At 35.1% G+C, this 22,197-nt stretch overlaps 3 protein-coding genes and 2 non-coding genes across 7 annotated transcripts; 4 read left to right on the top strand and 1 right to left on the bottom strand.

Annotated features, from left to right (window-relative positions):
• Positions 1 to 1,329: 1,329 nt before the first annotated feature.
• On the bottom strand, positions 1,330 to 2,892 carry LOC133304684 (uncharacterized). The gene is made up of 3 exons (XM_061504742.1): positions 2,207 to 2,892; positions 1,724 to 2,104; positions 1,330 to 1,591 (listed from the first exon to the last, which is right to left on the bottom strand). Exons 1-3 carry the CDS (start codon positions 2,890 to 2,892, stop codon positions 1,330 to 1,332), a joined length of 1,329 nt encoding a protein of 442 aa, XP_061360726.1.
• Positions 2,893 to 8,977: 6,085 nt separating this feature from the next.
• LOC133304682 (small ribosomal subunit protein eS28) lies at positions 8,978 to 10,703 on the top strand. Of its 2 annotated transcripts, none has more exons than XM_061504740.1 (2): positions 8,978 to 9,109; positions 10,252 to 10,703. In XM_061504740.1, the coding sequence occupies exon 2, from the start codon at positions 10,256 to 10,258 to the stop codon at positions 10,451 to 10,453; it is 198 nt and encodes a 65-aa protein (XP_061360724.1). In that variant the 5' UTR covers positions 8,978 to 9,109; positions 10,252 to 10,255; the 3' UTR covers positions 10,454 to 10,703. The 2 variants fall into 2 exon arrangements, with proteins under 2 accessions (XP_061360724.1, XP_061360723.1); XM_061504739.1 differs by having other exon boundaries at positions 8,996 to 9,109; positions 10,255 to 10,703.
• Positions 9,920 to 21,568, top strand: LOC133304681 (small ribosomal subunit protein uS7-like). 2 transcript variants are annotated; one of them, XM_061504738.1, is made up of 5 exons: positions 9,920 to 9,979; positions 18,930 to 18,974; positions 19,461 to 19,732; positions 20,845 to 21,048; positions 21,182 to 21,568. In XM_061504738.1, exons 1-5 carry the CDS (start codon positions 9,935 to 9,937, stop codon positions 21,234 to 21,236), a joined length of 621 nt encoding a protein of 206 aa, XP_061360722.1. In that variant the 5' UTR covers positions 9,920 to 9,934; the 3' UTR covers positions 21,237 to 21,568. The 2 variants fall into 2 exon arrangements, with proteins under 2 accessions (XP_061360722.1, XP_061360721.1); XM_061504737.1 differs by lacking the exon at positions 9,920 to 9,979 and adding an exon at positions 18,638 to 18,793 and having other exon boundaries at positions 18,880 to 18,974; positions 21,182 to 21,565.
• On the top strand, positions 19,945 to 20,024 carry LOC133304701 (small nucleolar RNA Z102/R77). Its single transcript, XR_009750647.1, has one exon. It is a non-coding gene; the product is annotated as a small nucleolar RNA Z102/R77 (small nucleolar RNA).
• LOC133304700 (small nucleolar RNA Z102/R77) lies at positions 20,290 to 20,372 on the top strand. Its single transcript, XR_009750646.1, has one exon. It is a non-coding gene; the product is annotated as a small nucleolar RNA Z102/R77 (small nucleolar RNA).
• Positions 21,569 to 22,197: the final 629 nt, after the last annotated feature.

Genomic DNA, 22,197 nt, shown 5'->3' with positions numbered 1-22,197 from the left:
TAGAAGTTCAACTTCATCACTCTAGGGTCCACAAACCCCCAATAGCCTACTGTCCTCACAACATAGCTACTGTTCTTCGAAATCCCAGAATATCCGGATATTCCTCGGGGCATATCCGGATATCTCTCGGGCAATATCCGGATATCTGTCTGGCAATATCCGGATATCAATATCCGGATATCCAAATCCCCATATCCGGATATTTCACGGGCAAATATCCGGATATTTCGCGACAAAATGCAGTTTCTGCATTTCGCGAAGATATCCTTCAAAGGTTCCATTTTTACCGATTACAGAAGCCTAAACATGCATTTCTAGGTGTGTTTGTCATTACACCAAGTTAGGTTATCATCTTTTAACCATTACATGCATCAAGGTTCTATTTTTAAGCATAAAATCTCAAGTTCAAGGGTGATGACCATACCACAAGCTTGAAACAGCAAAGGGAGATGCTCTTGGAGCTCACTTGAAGCTCCCACAGCCCAGCACACTTAAGGACACGAAAATGGGCCAACAAGATGGGTTCTTTCTTCCCAAAAGTGACACTTTGAAGCTCAAAAATACCAACTCCAAGCTCCCACCAACAAACTAACCAAAGTCAGAAGCTCAAACCCCCTTTACACAGGTTCTCAAACTCGGAAAGGTGATTCTTTTCTGCTCACAAGGCTCACACCCTCAAGACCAAGTGTTTAGGAAGAAGTATCTAGAAGGTAGAAGGTCACAAGGCTCATACAAGAGGGAAGAGAGCACCAAAACAGTGCAAACTGATCAGCCTCCAAGGTATCCACGCATAGAAGTCTGTTTTCTAGGGTTTTGTGCCCTTCAACGGTGTATTTATAGGCCACTTAAGCATTAAACACACAATATTAACTTAATTAGTTACGCTTAGCATTTTAATCTCAAACTTTGGATTCTTAACCTACTCAATTTTACAAGAATTTTCATATTTTTATTATATTTTTCGGAGCACCTTTTCGGTACGCGCTTTTCATAGCCAGTATCGGTTTCTGGCACCAGTTCTCATTATTTGGACTTGAAACTCGTTTTACAAGTCCTATATATTATTCTAGTAATTATCATGCACTTATTATAATTTTCCGGGATACTTTTTTGGTACGCATTTATATCGACTAGCAGAACCGGTATCTACACTTTTCTTCCGAAAAGCGACTTTCAACATTCTTAATCAATTATCATAATTATTAAAGCCTCTTAATAATTATTAGGGTCAATTATGGAATTATTTCCTAATTTAACATAATTAATTACTTAATTTCCTTAATTAACGGTGCGGGTTCTTACATTGAGCACTTTCAACAACTTCTCTTCTTAATCCATAGACAACTCTTTATTGATGATAACAGGGTATTGTTCTTCATCTCCCAAAAAGGCATATTTCAGAGTTTTAGGTAACTCTTTCAATTCTGTTTTTGGTGCTACTGTAACTAGATCATTTTCTTTCTTTTCTAGCACCTCAAAAATAACTTCTAGCTCTTCTTGTGGAGTAGCTTCTTCTTGAGCCTTCAACTCTTCTTCAAGCTCTTGATAATCACTTTTCTCTTCCATAACCACCTCTTCAAACACATCAAGTCTGAAACAATCACTATGATCAAATGAATTCTTCATAGCATCGAAAACATTGATAGTGATTTTCTCATCATTCATCCTCAACTCGAGCTTTCCTTGTTCTACATCAATCATAGCTCGTGCGATAGCCAAAAACGGCCTACCCAACAGAAGAGGTATTTCACTCTCCTCCTCCATGTCCAACACAATGAAATCAGCAGGGAAGATGAACTTGTCAACTTTAACAAGGACATCTTCTATGATTCCATTAGGTCTCCTCAAAGAACGGTCAGCAAGCTGTAAAGGGACCATGGTTGGTTTCAACTCAGAGATTCCCAATGACTTGCATATTGACAATGGCATCAAATTGATGCTTGCTCCTAGATCACAAAGTGCCCGACCAACATTAGTGTTGCCTACCGCAATTGGGATGTTGAAACTTCCAGGATCTCGAAGCTTTGGTGGGAACTTCTTTTGTATAATGGCACTGCACTCTTCAGTAAGTGCTACTGTCTCACAATCCTGCAACTTATGCTTTCTAGACAACAAATCTTTCATGAATTTAGCATAGTTAGGCATGTTAGCTAAAGCCTCATCAAAAGGAATATTAATATTCAACTTTTTAAACATATCTAAAAACCTGGCATATTGTTGCTTCTGTGCCTGTTGTTTGAGCTTCATGGGATAAGGAGGCTTCTCAAATCGAGAATAATCCATCAACTTCTTCGGAGCTTCAACAGGTTTCTCTTCTGCCACTTCTTTTTCTTTCTCTGCAGGCTTTTCTTTCTCACTTGCAGATGTTTTCTCCTCATTTTCTTGCTCTGGTTCAATTACTGATTCATCAACTTTCTTTTTCTGAACCATCTTTGGCTTGCCTTGATGAGTGATCACGATTCTACTCCTAGTTACAATGGATTTGCAGTGTGCCTTCGGATTCACAATAGTATCACTAGGAAACTGCCCTTGAGCTCTTTCAGCTAGCTGCCTAGACAGTTGACCTATCTGATTTTCCAAGTTCAGGATGGAAGCATCTTGGTTTTTATGGTAGGCTCTTGTCTCATTCATAAAGGCATCAGTAGTCTGCATGTGATCATTTGTAGTCTTAGAAAGCTGCAGCATTGCTTTCTCTAGTTCAGATAGCTCCTTATGTGGAAGAGGATGAGGTTGCAGATAATTGTTAGATGTATAATCCAACTTTCCACCTTGAATTCTCCTTTGAAAATTGCTTCCTTGAGCACCATTCTGATTCCTCTGAAAAATTTGGGTATTTTGTGGTGGCCTTGGATCATACCAAACTCCATTGACCTGGAATGGTTCAGCTCCCATGAGTGTTGGGCACTAATTAGTCTCATGCTCCCCTTTGCAGTACTCGCAGTTAACTGAATTAATCTGAGCTGTAGAGATTTGCATCTTGTCTAGCTTGGCATTCATACTGGCTAGCTGTTGGGATATAATCTTTTGCTCCGTTAGTGACGCATCATTGTTCCTTAGTTGCGGAAGTCCTTTGTTTGATTGAATTTGTTGAACTGGTTGAACCTCCATTGAAGCATTTTCGTTCCTTTCCATGTAGTCAATCAGTTCTAGAGTTTAAGCCGATGTCTTCTTTCCTATAGTTCCACCGACTGCACCGTTGACAACCATTCTGGAATCTGGTGTCATTCCATTGTAGAAGACTCTGACCTTCTTGGTGTCTAGTAAGTCATATTGGTGGCATTTTCTGATCAACTCCTGAAATCTGGTCCATGTTGCACATAAGTTCTCTCCTGATTGTTGTGTGAAGTTGGTGATTTCATTCACCAACTTATTGTACTTTTCTACGGAAAAGTGCTCAGCAAAGAACTTGGCTGCTAACTCATCCTATGTTCGGATACTGTTAGGAGCTTGTCGATCTAACCATCTGAGGGTTTTCCCGATCAAAGCAAAAGGAAACAACCGGAGTCTGATTGCATCATCAGACACTCCATGATGCTTAGTTGTATCACAGATTCTCAGAAATCTGTATATGAAATCATGAGGATCTTCGTAGTCCTCTCCACCAAAAGGATTCTTCTCCACCAAAGTAATCAGCGACGGATGAATGTCATAATTATTGGCATCTATCGATGGCCTGACTATGCTAGAGTTTGGCCTCGTGAAAAGAGGAGCTAGAATTGACTCCATCAATTCCTCTCCTAGAGGTGGATTATTAGCTGCCATCACTGGTTCTGTGTTTGGCTTAAAAATCGAAGACTCTTCCTCTTTTCTTTGCTTGGCTAGCTTTCGGTTCTTCTTTACAATTTTCTCGATTTCTGGATCAAACTGTAAAGTGTCTCGATTTACTATACCTCGCATAAACGCAAGCAAAAAGATTAGTAACAAAACAAAATCCAATCAAGAAAATCAAAAGTTATAATAAAATTGGCATATTCAATCCCCAGCAACGGCGCCAAAAACTTGTTGCGAAATCGGCAAGTGTACCGATCGTTCCAAAGAATAAAAGGGTAAGTAGAGTATCGTCTCCACGAGGATTGAGGCACAGAAGTTATTATAATTATTCCTCTCTTATTGGATTAGTAAAAATGGTTTGAGAACAATTGTGGTTTGTGAAATAATTGAGAACTATTCAAGAAATTGTAAATGATTCAAAGGTTCTTAAAGAAATTCAAGAACAACGGAACAAAGGTTGAGTGAATATTTGAGAAAATATTGCGGTAAAGAGACGCCAACACCTTTATGATCCCCACCTTGCAACTTGAATTACATTTATGTTTACCTATTCAATTGATCAAACAATTCATCATCTTTTATATGATTAGTTAAACCCTAATTCCTTAGTGACTTTAACCTTATTAACTCTATTAGAATCCTAATCCCTTAGAAATTCCTTTTCAAGTTAAACCTTAGAATCAATGAATCTTTAACGTTTGCGATTCATATAGCCTATCCCTAGTGCATACATGAACAGTTATCTTACCTTTTGTCAGGAATTAGAATTCTAATATCCCTATTGAACCTAACCCTCGCAATCCTAATAGAGTGATCAGTTCCAAAAGAATTATGGAATGAAGAAAAAGGCAAAATAAATTCAATATAAATAAATAAACATAAAATCAACCAAACTACAAGGGGTTCATATCAAGGGTTGTGACCCTTACCACAATAATAAAAACTAGCCAGGCATATTCATGTCTGACAAAATCAATATAAAAGAAAATAAATTCAGAACCTAGAGAAGAGAAAGAAGATGAAGATCTTCCGTCTTGATCGTTTGAATCTCTGAAACTCCAAGAAGCTCCCAAGAATTCTCCCTCTCCTTGTTGTCTTTCTTTTCCTTGTTGTCAAAAGTTCTTCCTTCCTCTGTTTCTGATCCTTTTATTAAGTTTTGGGAAAACCTACTTTCAATTGCCCTCTAATTGGGCCCTCTTTTTATGTAATTCGCATTAGAATAAAATTAAAAGTATCACCCACGCAATTTGCGCCAGCAGCCGTGCAAATTGCATGGGAAAATAGAGCTGAAACTGCTAAATGGCACGATTTGCGCCAAGCTCCGCGCAAATTGCGCCACTCACCGCGCAAATTGCGACAGGAAACAGAAGGTGTTGGTCCCAAATGGCGCGATTTGCGCCATGCTCCGCGCAAAACGCGTTGGTTGGAAAACTTCAACTTATCTCCTTCACTTCATTTTTGGTGTTTCCTGCTATTAAAATGCATAAATTGAGTGAGAGAATGATTGAGAATGAATAATCAATATTTCTTGCATTTATGACTTATTTTCACACATTTATGATTAATTCATTGCTTCTTTTAACTTAGAAAGCATCATATGCTGGACGCATATCAACAAGATCTAAATCCATCATATTTGATACGAAACATTGTATGGAAGATAACTTCATGGAAATCTTGACTTGATATGAAAGATATTGTTTCATAAATGGACTTCAAACACTTTTTGTGAACGATCTTGACTTGATAAATATGTTTTGAAGTTATAAAACATTTTAAAGATCATTTCCATAGATTTTCAAATTCTTTTAATTATTTAAAGGTCATGGATTATGCAATTTGAAAAACATATTTACTTTGAGAAAAACTTTGAGTTTATGCAATGCAATCTATCATATGCCCTTACAATCATATATAAGTCCTAAAAGTGTAATCTAATAGGAACATGGCCTTAGTTTCTTGTGTGAATTCTTGGATCTCGATCCTCACTTGAACTTGATGCTTGACTTGTTGGATATGACAATACTTGACGCTTTGTTGGTTTTGATCCTTTTTCTTTTCTTCAAGGTTGTCCATGGTTTTGTTGCCTTTGATATTGGTTTTTCTTTTCTTATTCTTCTTTGTTTCTCTTGATCCATTACTATATATTTTCATAGCTCATCCATATTCTTGTCACTTTAATATCTCATTACTCTTTTTGTGCGGCTCAATCATGTATCTTCAATATTTACACATGGTTGATTCTTTTTGATTTTGATCAATGCTCTTCTCTTTTTGTTATTTTCATTTTGTTATCATCAAAACATACATTATATCTACACATTTTATAAGACTCGTCAAAAAAGGAAACATATCCTTTGCATTTTTTTCCAAGACCTTTGCCAACGTATCGTATAGGAAAAAGGACCCATTGATGTTGTTGATAGGTCTTGAAAAAAGAAAATGCAAAAGGCCAACTTCTTTTTTTGATAGGTCCTGCGTAATGTGTCACATGTCAAGCATGTAGGGACTAGTCGGTGCTCAGAGCGGGTCCTGTAAACATGGCATTTTGACATTTAAATTCTAAAACGTGGCATTTAGGTAAATTTTTTAAAAACATATGACAGTATAATCAATACCCCAAATATCATTACTATATAGGCTATGTTGCTAGATATGTAGTTATTGTAGAAGTAGTGTTAAGTGTTTTGCATGAACTTGACGTGGGCACCTTTACTTGACGAATCACTACACCATTTTTTTATTATTTAATGAAGTGCAAATAGTCACAAGTAAAGGTGGCACAACTTTTCCCCACCATCAACCCCTCAAAAAATAAATCATCCCACCCCATCCCGCTTTTGAGAGTGGGCTGAAAAACTCGGTTCGCCTAGCTAGCTTGAGCCTGTTTTACATTAGAAAAAGCAAAAAACTCAGCCCAATGAAATGGGTAGGGCAGGCTAGGCAGGTTAAGAGGCTTGTAAGACTCAGCCTTCCTCGTCCTGTTTGGCAAGAGGGACAGGTCAGTGGGGCGATTTGAGCCCGTTTTGTCGGCCCCACAACTCATAGGAAGAGAGAGAGCATCTCATGTAATAATTTTTATTTTATTTTTTTGGTTTCATCCTATTATAAAAAAATTATAAATTAGATTTTTAATAATAGATTAGTCAAAGGTTTAATATAAATGGAGAATTAAGAACTTTTTTCTCTATTTTTAAAATCAATTGTATCAATTTGTAAAAGAACAAAGTTAAAAGAGAGGTATAGTTAGTTAGTTAGTTTGTTTTAGAGTCAATATATTTTTTCTGTATCTTTCATGTTTTTTTTAAGGCTAAAATATAAGTTACTCCCTTGAACTTTGACCATGTTTTAAATTACCCCCTTGTACTCTTAATTGTTTCAATTAACCCCATGTACTTTATAATTGTTTCTAATCAACAATTCTGTTAAAAAATTTACAAACTCTGTTAAACCTCCTCACATGCCCTATGCTCCAAATCTCAAAAATTTCTTCTCTCTTTTTACTTAATAAAATCAATTGGCTTTTGTTTCTTACGTTTGAAAGCTCTCATCAATTGCATACATCATGTCTTGAAACTTGATACATGTTATCAGCCCCACTCAACCTTTCTTCTCTTTGAGTTTTTATCCAAGTACTAGGCACATTACTTCAATGCTTTTGCACTTACAAGTAAATAAATGGATCGTCTAAAGTGGTGTAACTCTTCTGAATAACAAAGGGAACTGATTAAATGTAATTTTAATATCTTCTAGCTACAAAGGAGACATGGCTAGTTCTTTTTATGTTTGGTGGTTTTATTTTTGGGGTTGCCACCTGTAGTTTAGCAGTTCCCTTCTGCATAGCAGCCCAGTGCAAGCTTTAGAGTTTAACTATAGCTTCTATGTTATTTCACCGTTTTAATCTACCTTAAGCATGTGGACTGTCAGACATAGTTGGACATATATTCCGAGTCTGAGAGGAGTTTATCTCATATCCTCAAGAGAGACATGTATAGCTAAGCTCTTGGAAGGTTTTTCTAAGGAATTGAATGCCTAAAGCATCACGTTTCCAAATGACCCATATTTTAGCCGTGAAACCTGTTGAATATATTAACAATACAGTTCTATAGGTGAGAACATATTGTAATAAGAGACGGGATAACATAAAATAAAAGAGAGAAGAAATTTTTGAGATTTGGAGCTTAGGGTATGTGAGGAGGTTTAACAAAGTTTGTAAATTTTTTAACAAAATTGTTGATTTAAACAATTATAAAGTAGGAACACCGACCAAAATGTCACTGTTCACCAAGTTTTTTACCTAAATGCCACGCGAATAGTGTTATTTCCTAATCTTCCGCGGGGGGCAAGTTCGCTACCCGGTGTAGCGAACTCGATTTGCTGACGTGTCACATTTCAAGCGGATAACAAGTACCAAGTTAAAAAAAAAACTATGAAATTCGTTACATAGGGTAGCAAACTTGGTTAAAACCAAGTTTTGGTGTCCACTAGAAACGTGACACGTCAGCAAACTGAGTTCGCTACACCGGGTAGCGAACTTGCCCCGTGGAAGATTGAAAAATAACACTGTTCGCGTAACATTTAGGTAAAAAACTTGGTGAACAGTAACATTTTGGTCACTGTTCCTATAAAGTACATGAGGTTAATTGAAACAATTAAAAGTAAAAGATGGTAATTTAAAACATGATCAAAGTTCAAGGGGATAACTTATATTTTAGCATTTTTTTAAATATTTTTAATTAAAAAATATGTTGAAATAATTTTTTTAATAATTATATAATTTTTTTGAAAAAAATAAAAACCTCAAAATAGCTATTTTAATAGCTTTTAGGAAATTAAAATCCAAAAAGAAATTAATTAATTAATACAGGAAGAATTGAGAGAAATTAAACACGTGTTTGAATTAGTTTATTCTAATTTTTTTAAGGTTTTTAAGAGTTCGTTTGTTAGTATATTGTTTTTTTTTAAAAGGCACCTTTTTATTAAAAAAAATGTTTGAATTTTTTTATAATAATTATATAATTTAAAAAATGAAATTTTTTTTAATATTCTAATTAGTTAAAAATAATAATTCATCAAAACATTAAAAAGATTATATTGTAAATATACATTTTTTTTTTAAATTTTCTTTTCTTTAATTTTTTTTATTCTCTCACTCTTCTTTTATATTTTTGTTTTTCTTATCATTTATTTGATGGCTAGAATTGTCATTTCAAAAACGGCGTTTCTCTATAAATTTCAGTAAGTAGGGTTCATTACTCGCGTTGTTCTTTGCGAGTAGAGAGAAAGAGAGAGACGCCGCCGCTAACCCTAGCCTCCTCTTCCCTTTTCCTTATCCCAGGTAAATCCTCATTTTCTTCGTTCTTTTTAATGTTGTTCTTTTAAAAATCTGCGTAGCTTATTGGCATGTGCTTTGATTTGTCCTTTTACTTTTTCCGTGAATTCTGTTTTATTTTCTAATTTGGGTGTCTGTCACTGTGATTGTTATCTAAGTCGCATTGTTTAAATTTATGTGGGTGTGGTGATCACGTCGATCTCGCTCCTGGTTCGGTATATATATTTGTGTGTATTTTAATTTGCATTTTTTCGGGGTTTCTTCTTTTAATCATGCTTTAGTTATTTAGTAATTTTTTTTTTTTTTTTGAGATTCTACAGCATCTGATTCAAACTTTCACAGCTATGAGAGAAGATAAATTTAAGTTTGTGTGACCAAGTTTTTGAAGCTTAGAATAAAGTATTGAGGTGTTGCGGCATGTTTGGTATAATAGTAAATCGCTGAGCTTTATTTAAATGGATAAAATGGTTTACTTTGTTGTTATTAGCATCTGACTTCTTTAAACTAGGGATTTGACACTCCTTAGTTCCATTTAGGATGTGAAATATGGATACTCTTCCTCATCAGATATTTGTATTGAGTTGAACCTTCTTTTGTTATAATAGAACTTGATTTTCATCATATTATATTAAACCTCTCTGTAGGAACAAATTTTTGAAATATCTATGAAGTTTGCTATGAAGCTTTTGAAATTATATTTGCAAGATAAAGCTGCTCACATTCTTGCTCAGAAATCAATTAGGCTTTCTATGTTTATATAGTTGTTGAGCTGCCATTAGCCTTTATGGTTATCTTAAGAGTACTGTAATCTGGATTGCCTATATGGTCTGAATGAATTCCATTCGCATAGTGATTGAGGATCTCTTAAAGCCTCATGCAACTATGAGAACTGTTGCGTGGGGTTGGTGTTGATTTTAATTTTCACTTAACCATGGCGGAGTACATTTCATTTTAGTGTACATGGTTTTTTTTTTATTATTCGCTCTGTTCAAACGTTGACATTAGCTGTTGGATGAATTCTTGTGAATTTTTTGATTTTATATTTTGGATCTGTGTGGTTCATATGTTGTTCCACTCTTTTCTCCATCTAGATGCAATATCAGCCATCTTGTCCACAATCATTAACCTTTTTGTTGGTTGTGTTTTAGCAGGATGGAATCTCAGGTAAAGCATGCTATTGTTGTCAAAGTTATGGGTCGTACTGGATCTAGAGGGCAAGTGACTCAGGTCAAAGTTAAGTTTTTGGATGATCAGAACCGGCACATCATGAGGAATGTGAAAGGACCAGTGAGAGAAGGCGACATTCTCACCCTACTCGAATCTGAAAGAGAAGCAAGAAGGTTGCGCTAAGGGGTCTCATGGTTTGCCTCTGGATTTAGTAAAACATTGCTGTTTTGTTGTGGTAGTTAGCAGATACCAAATGTTATTGTCCTGGATATTTTTTATGCCCGTATTATGACTTGAGTTTTGACGTCCCGTCTTAAGATTGAGATGGCTGAGTTTTGGAGTGCTTTGACTTTTATATTATGTTTTTTTTTTACACTCTTTTCGTTGTTTTGAGATGTAGTTAGTAGTTACTAATTATACTTGTGATCTAAAATCTATGGCATGTTTTTAATGGCGATACTGGAAAATTGTTAAGTATGTTGGCTGGGTTTGTCTTGCTTTTACAAAGTGAAAATTAAGAGAGATTCAAATTCATTTTCCTTTGACACCAAGCATAATTGACATTTGGTCATTTCGTGAATTTTTTTTTGAGAAATATTGACTTCTGAATGTTAATATGTAAAACGTCGAACCAAATTTCTGTTTCGTTTCTTAGTCAGAAAGTTATTTTACCCAACCATAAAGTATTTGGTCGTTAGTAGCTAGTGGAAGAGTGATTTTACGGAAAAAGATAATTGCAAACAACAGCGAATGAAAAAGGCAGTTAGTACTAATAAGAACAAGTGACAACTAGAGGAACTAGTTTCTTGCATCGTGCATATACTTTGATCGGAGTCAAGTGTATGGAAAGCTTTACAAAATTTCAGTTTGCCCTTTCTCTTGATGTTTAGGATAGGCCTGCCAAATCTCAATCGTTATTTTATTGGAAGGAGAGAATAAAAATTTCTGTTGAATCGAAGATGTTACACGCACACCACATGAAGTTACCAGTAAAGTGAAAAGGACTAGAATAAATGTATGAGTTATTTAGAATAAAATAAGGAATTCAAGACATATAAAAGTGTTACTCATATTGTTGTTAATCGTCTTGTGTCAATGGAAATTTTTTTTCTAGTGAAAGATCTTATCAGCAAAGTACCAAGGTGTTTGAGTACGGAATGATGACCAAGGCCAACAACAATAGCTGAATTAAGAAATCTTGCAGTCATGACTCTTGTCATATTATTGGAAGAATTATAAGAACGTTAACTGGAGCTAATTAGACTATATCAACATGAGGAGAGTGACAAGAAGAAAAGGGAACTAGCACTCAATGTCTCCTCTTCTATGATGGATATGAAGAATATAATAAGGACGAATCCATGGAGCTTGATGAAAATAACTTAAATTTAGAAGATTTTTTTAAGGAGAAAGGGAACCACAAAGAGCTTCTTTTCTTCCAAAAGAATAATTTTGTCATTGGTGAGCCATCAAGCAATGTACACACTTGCTATGAGTTTCGGAAAGCCTAAACACATCTAGATAGAGTATCCAAACACTTGAAAGAAAAGGGTATTTGAAATATTATTGAATTGTATATAATTTGTACAAAGGGTTCTCTATTTATAGAGAATACTTGACCTAATTTTGACCTAATGGTCTTGGCCCAATACAACAAATAAATGACTAAATAATAACTAAATAATAATTATTTACAACACTCCCCCTCAAGCTGAGGAATAGATATTTATCATTCCCAGCTTGCTAGTAAGTTCTTGAAATCTATCTGAAGGAAGCCCATTTTGTTAATAGATCAGCTAATTGACGCCCAGTGGAAATGTATGGAGTGGTAATCAACCCGCTATCAAGTTTCTCTTTGATGAAATGGCGGTCGACCTCAATATGTTTAGTCCGATCATGTTGAACTGGATTATGAGCTATACAAATAGCGGACTTATTATCACATAGCAGTTTCATAGGTCCCTCACATTTTATTTTGAGATCATCAAGTATAATTTTCAGTCACAGTAACTCACAAATGCCTTGAGCCATAGCTCGAAATTCAGCTTCTGCACTTGATCTGGCAACCACATCTTGTTTCTTACTTCTCCATGTCACCAAGTTACCGCAAAGAAACATGCAATAACCAGTGGTAGAACGACGGTCAGTCACGGATCCAGCATAATCAGCATCTGTGTAGACTTCTAAAGATAGATTGTCATCACGTCGGAATAACAATCCTTTACCAGGAGTACCTTTAAGATACTGAAGAATTCTCTCTACTGCCTGCATATGTTTTTCCTTTGGATCGTGCATAAACTGACTGACAACACTAACAACATAAGCTAGGTCTGGTCTAGTATGGACCAGATATATCAATTTCCCAACTAGTCGTTGATTTGTCCTTTATCAACTGGAGGACTCTCTTCTTCATAGCCCATCTTGTGATTCTGCTCAATAGGAGTATTAGAGGGTTTACACCCGAGCTTTCCTGCTTCTTTGAGAAGATCCAAAACATATTTCCTCTGGCTGATAAAAATTCCTTTGCTTGAATGAGCTACTTCTATCCTTAGAAAATATCTCAGTTTTCCAAGGTCTTTGATTTCAAACTCAGAGGCAAGCCATGTTTGCAGAATCTGTCTCTCCACAAAATCATCACCTGTGATAATAATATCATCAACATATACAAGGAGCACAGTAAGCTTCCCATTTTGGGAGTGCTTGAAGAAAAGAGTGTGATCTCCTTGACTCTGTCTGTATCCTAAGGTCATCATAACCTTAGTAAACCTTCCAAACCAAGCACGAGGTGACTGCTTCAATCCATACAAGGCCTTTTTTAATCTACAAACTTTATTTTCCCCCTTCACAGAATCAAAACCAGGCGGGATTTCCATGTAGACTTCTTCTTCTAACTCACCATTGAGGAAAACATTTTTGACATCAAATTGATTTATATCCCAATTGTAATGGGCAGCAAGGGATAACAAGATTCTTACTGTATTCATCTTTGCAACTGGAGCAAAGGTTTCTTCATAATCAATGCCATAGGTTTGAGTGTAACCTTTGGCCACTAATCGAGCCTTGTATCTCTCAAGAGTGCCATCAGAATTATATTTCAGGGCATAAACCCATCTGCACCCTACTGCTTTCTTTCCGTTGGGTCTATCAATAACCTCCCATGTTTTATTTTTCTCCAAAGCATTCATCTCCTCTTGCATGGCTTGAGCCCAATTCCTATCTTTCAAGGCTTCATGTACTCATTTTGGGATTGCAATAGAGCCTAGTGCTGAAACAAAGCTTTTGTGCTGCACAGAAAGATTAGCAGAGGAAACAAAATGAGAGATAGGGTATTGAGTACAAGAGGGACAAGATTTCTTGGGACAAGCTCTTTTTCCTTTTCTAAGAGCAATGGGTAAATCATCAGAATCAGTAGTAATGGGTAAGTCATTAGAAGTATTAACATCATGATCAGAAATATGAGATTCAGGACTTACCAGTGGTTCAGACGATTGAGGTTGCTGCTGAGACAATGTGGGCTGTTTCCTTCTTTCAGGTGTCATAACCTTCCGTATCTCTGGTGTACTTGATGTATCAATCACAGGAGAATCAGTCATAGGAGGATTACTCACAAGAGGAACAGACACAGGAGGAACAGGACCAAGACGAGGATACACTGACACAGGTGAAGGAGTAGACACTGAAGATTCAAAGAAGGAAGGTGATGAGTCTTCTGGTGAATTATTCTCCCCCTGAAGATGAGGACCTTGGAAAAAGGACTCAGATTCCTGAAATGTAACATCCATAGAAACAAAAAAATTCCGACTTCCAAGGTGATATCATTTATAGCCCTTCTTATCAAGAGCATATCCAAGGAAGACACATTTAAGAGCCCTAGGATCCAACTTACTGCGATGCTGTTTATGAATATGAACAAAGACAACACACCCAAACACTCGAGGAGGAAGACTTTGCAAAGTTGGAACAGAAGGAAAAAAAGAAGTCATGGAGTGAATAGGACTTACATGATCGAGAACCCGAGTGGGTAGACGATTGATCAAGAACGCTGCAGTAAGAATGGCATCTCCCCAAAATACATTTGGGTACATGTGTTTGAAACAGTAAGGCACGAGCAACTTCAAGAAGGTGACGATTTTTCCTTTCAGCAACCCCATTTTGTTGAGGGGTGTCTACACAAGTAAGTTCATGAATCATACCTTGATTTTGTATAAATTGGGAAAAAGAGTGATTGACATATTCAGTACCATTATCTGTCCTTAGTCTTTTGATTTTTTTACAAAATTGAGTCTCAATCATTTTATAAAATTGAAAGAACAGTTGTGGTACCTCAGACTTTTCACGCATTAAGTAAACCCAAGTTACACGAGTGCAATCATCAATAAAAGAAACAAACCATTTATTTCCAGAAGAATGGGGGACCTTAGAAGGACCCCAACATCAGAATGAATAAGTTCAAAAGGTTCAACACTCTTAGTAATACTAGAAGGAAAAGACACTCGATGATGCTTAGCAAATTCAAAAACATCACAATGAAAAGACTCAACAGACTTAGACAAAAACAATGACGGAAATAAAGATTTGAGTAAACTAAATGGAGGATGACCCAAACGCTTATGATGCAGCCAAATTAAAGAATCAGCAGTTGATTGACCATGAGACATGAAGGTGTGATCTGTTACTTTATTTGCGGGAGATTGTGACACCAGATAGTACAGCCCACCTTGCTCTTTAGCACTACCAATCGTCTTCCCCGTGGTGAGATCCTGAAAAACACAATGGGTAGGGAAGAAGGTTACAGTATAATTCAAATCTTTTGTAATTTTGTGAATAGAAAAAAGATTCGTGGAGAGTTTAGGAACAAGAAGAACATCCTTAAGATGTAAGGACTGCTGTAAGTTTATGTCACCAGAACCCGCAACTGATGTATGTGAGCCATCAGCTATGGATATTGTATGAGTTCCAATGGTAGGATGATAAGAAATAAAGGAGTCAGCACAACAAGCCATATGATCAGTAGCACCGGAATCAACAACCCAAGAATGTTTAAAATCATTACATGAAGAAATGAAAGAATGAGTTTTGGAGCTCATACCAGTCATAGCCAAAGCACTAGTATCAGATGGCTTACTCAGATAATCAAGAATGGTTCGGAGTCGTTCCAACTCATCTGGACGAAATGCAGATTGGGTCTCATTAGGTGCAGGGGTTATTTCAGAAGAAGTAAAATGCGCTTGACCACGATCCTTGCCATCTTTTCTAAGACAGTTTGCTTTCCATAAAGGCGAAAGCATAAATCCTTGATATGACCTATTCTTTTACAATAAGAACACCATCGGTCATCTCTCTTAGGTCTAGAAGAGGTACCATCATAAAATTTTAAAAAAGAACTCATTTGAGAAGAGGCCATACTGCACAGAAAATGGTTAAAGAAAAGCTCCAAGAAGCCAAAAAATCACAAATAAATACCAAACGATGTCCGATCAAAGAGAGGAGCACATATCCAGAAAGAGGATGAAGGGACGATCAAGATCGCGGTGGTCCGATTCGGAAAAATGGTCTCACGCGCCGCCACGCGCTGGTGAGATTGGCTGCGCGTGGGATTCACTCGCTGTTGAAGGAGCGGCGCGTGTGGGCGCGTGCGGTGGCCGTCCGGTCTGAAATTTCTGGAGCAACGTCGTCCGGTGAGTGCGGTTCTTTCTGGGTCTGTTCGGAGTTGAAAAACCACCGGGAAAGGGTCCAATCGTGATGAACAGATGCTGTCTTGTGATGAAGAATAATGGAGATGATGAACAGTAACAGAGATCCAGTATAACAGAGATCTTCTCGGTCCAAGAGGCCCCCGGAAAAAATCCGGTGCCGACTGATGGCAGCGAGAGACAAAAAGAATAAAATGTTCTTGTTCTAAAGACAATAGGCGCGGAACCAGAGCCCTCAGGATCGAGAGCTCTGATACAAACTTGAAAGAAAAGGGTATTTGAAATATTATTGAATTGTATATAATTTGTACAAAGGGTTCTCTATTTATAGAGAATACTTGACCTAATTTTGACCTAATGGTTTTGGCCCAATACAACAAATAAATGACTAAATAATAATTATTTACAACACAAACTATCAAAAGAAAGCAGAAAAATATGAAAAGAGAACATTCACAGAGAAGAAGAAAAGACCTACATCGTGTAGGAAATAATGATTGGACTCCACGGACAATAAAGACTATGAGGAAGCTCATTTGGTCTCATGGCCAATCACGATGAAGATGAAGTAGAATCTCTTAATCTTGAAATCTCACCTTCATGTGATGACATTTCACCTTCATATAATGAAATGCAAACGGCATTTGAAGAATTGTATGTAAAATCCATAAACAATCTTCTTGCATTACGTGTAAAGTACTAGAAAAAGAAATTTAAGATTTAAAATACTCTCTTGCCAAGTTTAAGAAGGGAAGGGACAATTTCAACATCTTGCTTTTAAAACAAAGGTGTATGTTTGACAAAACCGGATGGGGATATGAGTCCAATACACAACAAAAAGTCTACAAAAACTTCTTTGTTTCCTCAAGCTCCTTAAATAGTCCTTTCAGTAGGTTTCCATTGTGGAATGAATGCACATAGTGCATATGCATATAACATAAGGAAGAATGCATTTGTTATTGAAAGGAAAATGTGGATTTTGAAGGACTCATTGCCAAAAACTAATACAAAGGAGTCAAGAAGACTACGGCACTTTTACCCAAAAAAAAGAAGAATTGGGTACTTAAAATATTTCGTAAGCGTGCCTCAAAAGTCATTAGAGCTCTAATTAGTACGAGATATGTTATTCTATTTATCTTTTTTGTCCGGTCTACCTTTGCTTGTCACTTTTTAACATTATAAGATCAGAATCTTAATAAGAGAGAAAAATGATAAAAGCAGTTGAGATTCTGATCTAATAATATTGGAGAGTAGTAGTCAAAGATAGACAGAAAAAAAAATAAGTAGAATAATTTATCCCAATTAGTATTGTGGATACTCAAGCCATATGAAACAAATCCGAATTTTCTTATCTTACTCCCAAGAAAGGTATCCATGTTACTTATGGAGACATTTACATTAAAAGAGTTTTTGGAGTCAACAAAGGTAATAAGTACTCATTAAAATGCATTATATCTTGAATTAATCAACTATGTGAAAAGGAAATAAGGGCCATCTTTGACTCAAATTGTTGCATAATTGAAGGAAAATATAATAAACAAAGTTAAGTTAGTCATAGTATAAGCAACATCCATATGATTAGTCTAGATAGCATATCCTCAATTGATGCACAATACGTAATTAGCAAATGACATAAGAAGATACTCATATTCACATAGGAAAAATATACTAAACAAAGTTAAGTTAGTTAGTCGTAATGTAAGCAATATCTATATGTTTAGTGTCAATATCAATGCGTAATTAGCAAAAAAGATGACTCATGGTTGTGACATAGGAAAATGACTCATATTTACGTGAACTAAAGTTTATCTCATTCAAATTAAATTAGTGACTACTCTATTTCTATTATAATTTGTAATAAAATTCACTTGTCTTATTGTCATATGATGCTCTTTCAACAAGTCGTGAGAGAGACTTTCCCCCATAAAATAATCAGTCATTAACAGTTATAAAATTTTATTATTATGTAATAATTTATTTTTAAATTTTTAAGTCATCATCATTGTATAAAATAATTGAATAAGAAATTACCTAAGAGAAAAGAAATATAGAAACTAATGCATAAAGTTACCCTAAAATTTGGAGAGAAAACTAAGGTAAGAGGCAAACTATGCTCATTTGTGTTTTTAGACAATTGGTGATCAAAATAGTTATAATGTGATAAAATTTGATAGTGTTATTTAAAATTAATGGAATGATACGAGTGTTTCAAATGTTAAAGATATTATTGATTAAAAAAATAGAAATACTTTTAATTTTAACAAATATTAGAGATATTTAAAATTGTTTTATTATTTATTTAATAGAACTTGAAAAAATAATAATAATAATAATAGAAGGAAGTTATACTTACAATCTATTTTTCCTTATAATTTCTTATAATAACTTTTTCTTTTTTACAATTTGAGCAAAATCAAATTAACGGTTCTCACTTGTTATTATTTTATAATTATTGATTTGATTTTGATCAAATGAAAAAATAAATAATTATAAAATATTGTAAGAGAAAATAAATCATAAATATAACATCTTTATTAATAATAATAATAATAATAATAATAATAATAATAGTAGGTGATACAATACTTATTTGTTTAATAGACAAAAACGAACGAAGAACTTAACAAAATAAAATAATAATAACAATAGAACAGATAAAATACCTGATGAGTATTGGGTCGACCCAATCACATATTCTGATAGGGTTTTGATCATTTTATAAATAAATACCCTAAATGCTCGAAGTCTCTAACCCCAAAAACTAGGGTTTTGATTTGCGTTTCCATCCCCCGCCATTATCGCATTTTGTGTGCCTCAGCAGCAACACCAGGTTTGTTTACGTTCTGCTTCTGTCTGCTTTCATTCGGATCCTCATTTGCCTTCGCTAACACTCTCTTTGTTCAATTGATTATGCAGCCATGGCTGACGTCATCCACGAAGCTGGTATTGTTCCAGATCCAACACAGCTCGAAATCAAGCTCTTCAACCGATGGAGCTTCGAAGACATTCAGGTACTTCATCTCTCCCATTCTTCCTTTTATCTTTCTATTCACTCTGCATCTCGATGTGCAGAAAAATCATAACGATTTTCAGTAATTATTCCTCGTTTTTATTTGTTTTATAGTTAACAGTTCTATTCTACGCCTTCATCAAATTTAGACTATACGAAATAGCAATTTTAGACGGTAAATGAAATCCAGTAGTTAATTATTAGTTTAAACTTTTATGATGTAATTTTCTTTTCTTTTCCTTTTTTTAGTACCAATTCTTTTCCTTTTAAATTTTGCGAGAAAGATTTTTTAGGTTTTTTACACTATTCCAAAAAAAAAAAAAAAATCTAATTATTATACTTTTATAAATATTATTTAATTGAAAAAGCTTTTTTTTTTCCTTGAAAATTATTGTTTTTTAATTGATTGTCTTATATATGTTTTTGTTGTATTCTTCTCTCAAATGCTTTTTTTATTTCTATTTCAATTTTTTTTTTGAGTTTTTAGGTTAATGATATTTCTCTGGCTGATTATATTGGAGTGGTGGCATCCAAGCATGCAACATCTGTTCCTCACACTGCTGGTAGATTCTCGATCAGGAGGTTCAGGAAGGCACAGTGCCCCATTATTGAGAGGCTCACCAATTCTCTCATGATGCATGGTAGAAACAACGGCAAGAAGCTTATGGCTGTTAGGATTATCAAGCATGCCATGGAAATTATTCATTTGCTGAGTGACCTGAACCCAATTCAGGTTATTGTCGATGCTGTCATCAACAGGTATGTACTGGTGCTGGGATTAGCTTTTTATGTCGTGGTTTAACTGTTGATGGCCATGCCTTTTATAGTTTGGTTTAGTAGAAAGTTAAGCAAGCTTGTCAATGCAGAAATTTAAAGGTCCATGTTGGAAAAACCTTTGTTTGATATTGTAGATTTGAATGATGTTTCAATTTAAAAGTATTTTATGAGCTACTTGTGTGGCTTGATTTGGAGAATGGAATGATGATTATTATTCCCTATTGGTTTGATAGCCTAAATGATGGCATTTTGTATTAGCTCTATCTGATCATTCTCCTTATCTCCCTCTCTCTCTGCATATTTTGTTTTGTCATTCCTAATTAGATATGTTTGATCAAATATTTTTTCTTTTTGGAAGGAGAAACTCAGTTGCGGAGGCTGGTGTTAGAGCATGTCAACTTGTATTTGTGCAATTTTTTTTTTCAAATGTTTTATTTGTTTATTGCTTGAGGTGATCTTACCTGGGGTAAAGGAAACCCAAGTTTAATCTTAAAGGTACCTTAATTTTATGGTTTAGACCAATCACATTCAGAGTTGGAGAATGACATGATGATTACTTGTTTCCCTATTGGTTTGATTGCCTGGATGATGGCATTTATGTATTAGCTCTATCTGATCATTCTCCTTAATAGCTCAAATATAAGTATTGTTTGTTTATTTTCATGTATTCAACATCACCCAATTTGGAAAAAATGGTCCATCACCCTTCGATACTCGATAGTGGTTGTTGCTTAAATATGTCATGTTAGATTTTCATTTTCTCAGGTAATTATCATGTAGACTAAGCAACGTTGAAGTGAACTTTTAGATTTTTCTTGGGCAAATTGTGTATGCTGGACATATTTCATAAAATGTGAAATACAAAAAATTTGTATAGTGGGCACTGATACTGTAAAAGTAAACATTGGTATGTCATATACCTAGAGATTCGAAATGGGCACTAATATGTTACCATAGAACTGTAGCAACATGAATAATGTTTTTGTAGTTCTCAATATGTACTGTTGTGAATCAAATACTACATTACTTTAGTTTCAATATATTATCTCTGTGACCTATGTGATTGTGTATATGTATATTTTTCATTTATTCAGTGGTCCTCGTGAAGATGCAACCCGAATTGGTTCTGCTGGAGTTGTTAGGAGACAGGCTGTGGATATCTCACCCCTTCGTCGTGTTAATCAGGCCATCTATCTTTTAACAACAGGTGCACGTGAAGCTGCTTTCAGAAATATTAAGACAATTGCTGAATGCCTGGCTGATGAACTTATTAATGCAGCAAAAGGTTCCTCCAACAGGTAAATACTTTTACTATGCTATTCCTTGAGTATGCATTTTCTGATGTATTTGATCTACTCTATTTTTTATTTGATTTGATTTGATTTGTTTTTTGTTTTTTGGGATATGCTAAAATATATTACTCCATTTCAGTTATGCTATAAAGAAAAAGGATGAAATTGAGAGAGTTGCCAAGGCGAATCGTTAAGAAGCTTGTGGAAGCAGCAGCATTGGTGACCAGAGAAGATTTTGTTTCGATTTTGTAATGACCGTGGTTTGTTTCGAATATTGAGTATATTACTTTTGCTGCCTTTAGTTACTTTTCAGCCGTTCGCTTGGCGGGTTCACAATTTTTCCTGTTATGTACTAGCCCTCTTCATAATTTACTATGAATGATTTTTGTGGCCCCATAATTTTTAACTTATGCCCAGATTTAATTTGTAATGTTATTAGATCAAGTCATGAGCACTGAAGTTAAATGTCTGCTCTAATATGTTCTCTTGATGACCCATCAACTCAATGGAAAGCAGCATCTCCATATACCTTTCTTGTAGATATTATAAAATATAATGCTAAATTGCATTCATAAGGAATTGGCTAAATTATGGGTTTTGTTGTGAAAGTGTGTAGTATCTGGGCTGTTGAGACTAAGCGATTAGATGTTTTATTTGCTTTAAAGATTAACTGATTTTCACAAAATTTTAGGTTAAGGTGACAATCACGTAACATTTCGTAGGAAGGCCTACAATTACTGGTTGTATTGTAATTGTAAAAAAGGTTTTATAATAGTTAGTTTATAGGAAAAGTGATTGTGTAATGTTATAGAGATTTATTTTGCGTGTCTTAATTTTTTTTTTTTTTACTTTAAAAAGTGCAGGGTTCACAAAATATTATGTGTATAGGAAATTTTGTTGTGTCATGTTAAAGGACAAACTAGAATCCCTTTTAAAAATGTGAAGTTGTAGAATAATATTGAAAATATAAAACTACGGTGTAATTTCACTAGTGATGCAGGATAACAATAAAATTTTAATTAAGATTCGGGAAAATCCGTTTTAAAGCATACGTGGCTTTAAGAAGCTGTAAGAATGTACGACGGGCTCTGAGACACTAAAAATTCCACCTTATTTGGTTTATGTTCTCTTCATTTCCACCCAATCATATTCCAA

The sequence above is a fragment of the Gastrolobium bilobum genome, unplaced genomic scaffold (genome assembly GCF_033153095.1).
Source record: "Gastrolobium bilobum isolate Gb01-03AN ecotype WA unplaced genomic scaffold, APGP_CSIRO_Gbil_v1 utg9112, whole genome shotgun sequence".
NCBI lineage: Eukaryota > Viridiplantae > Streptophyta > Magnoliopsida > Fabales > Fabaceae > Gastrolobium > Gastrolobium bilobum.
Note: the sequence above shows the minus strand (reverse complement) of the source record. Positions and strands in the feature narration are given on the sequence as shown.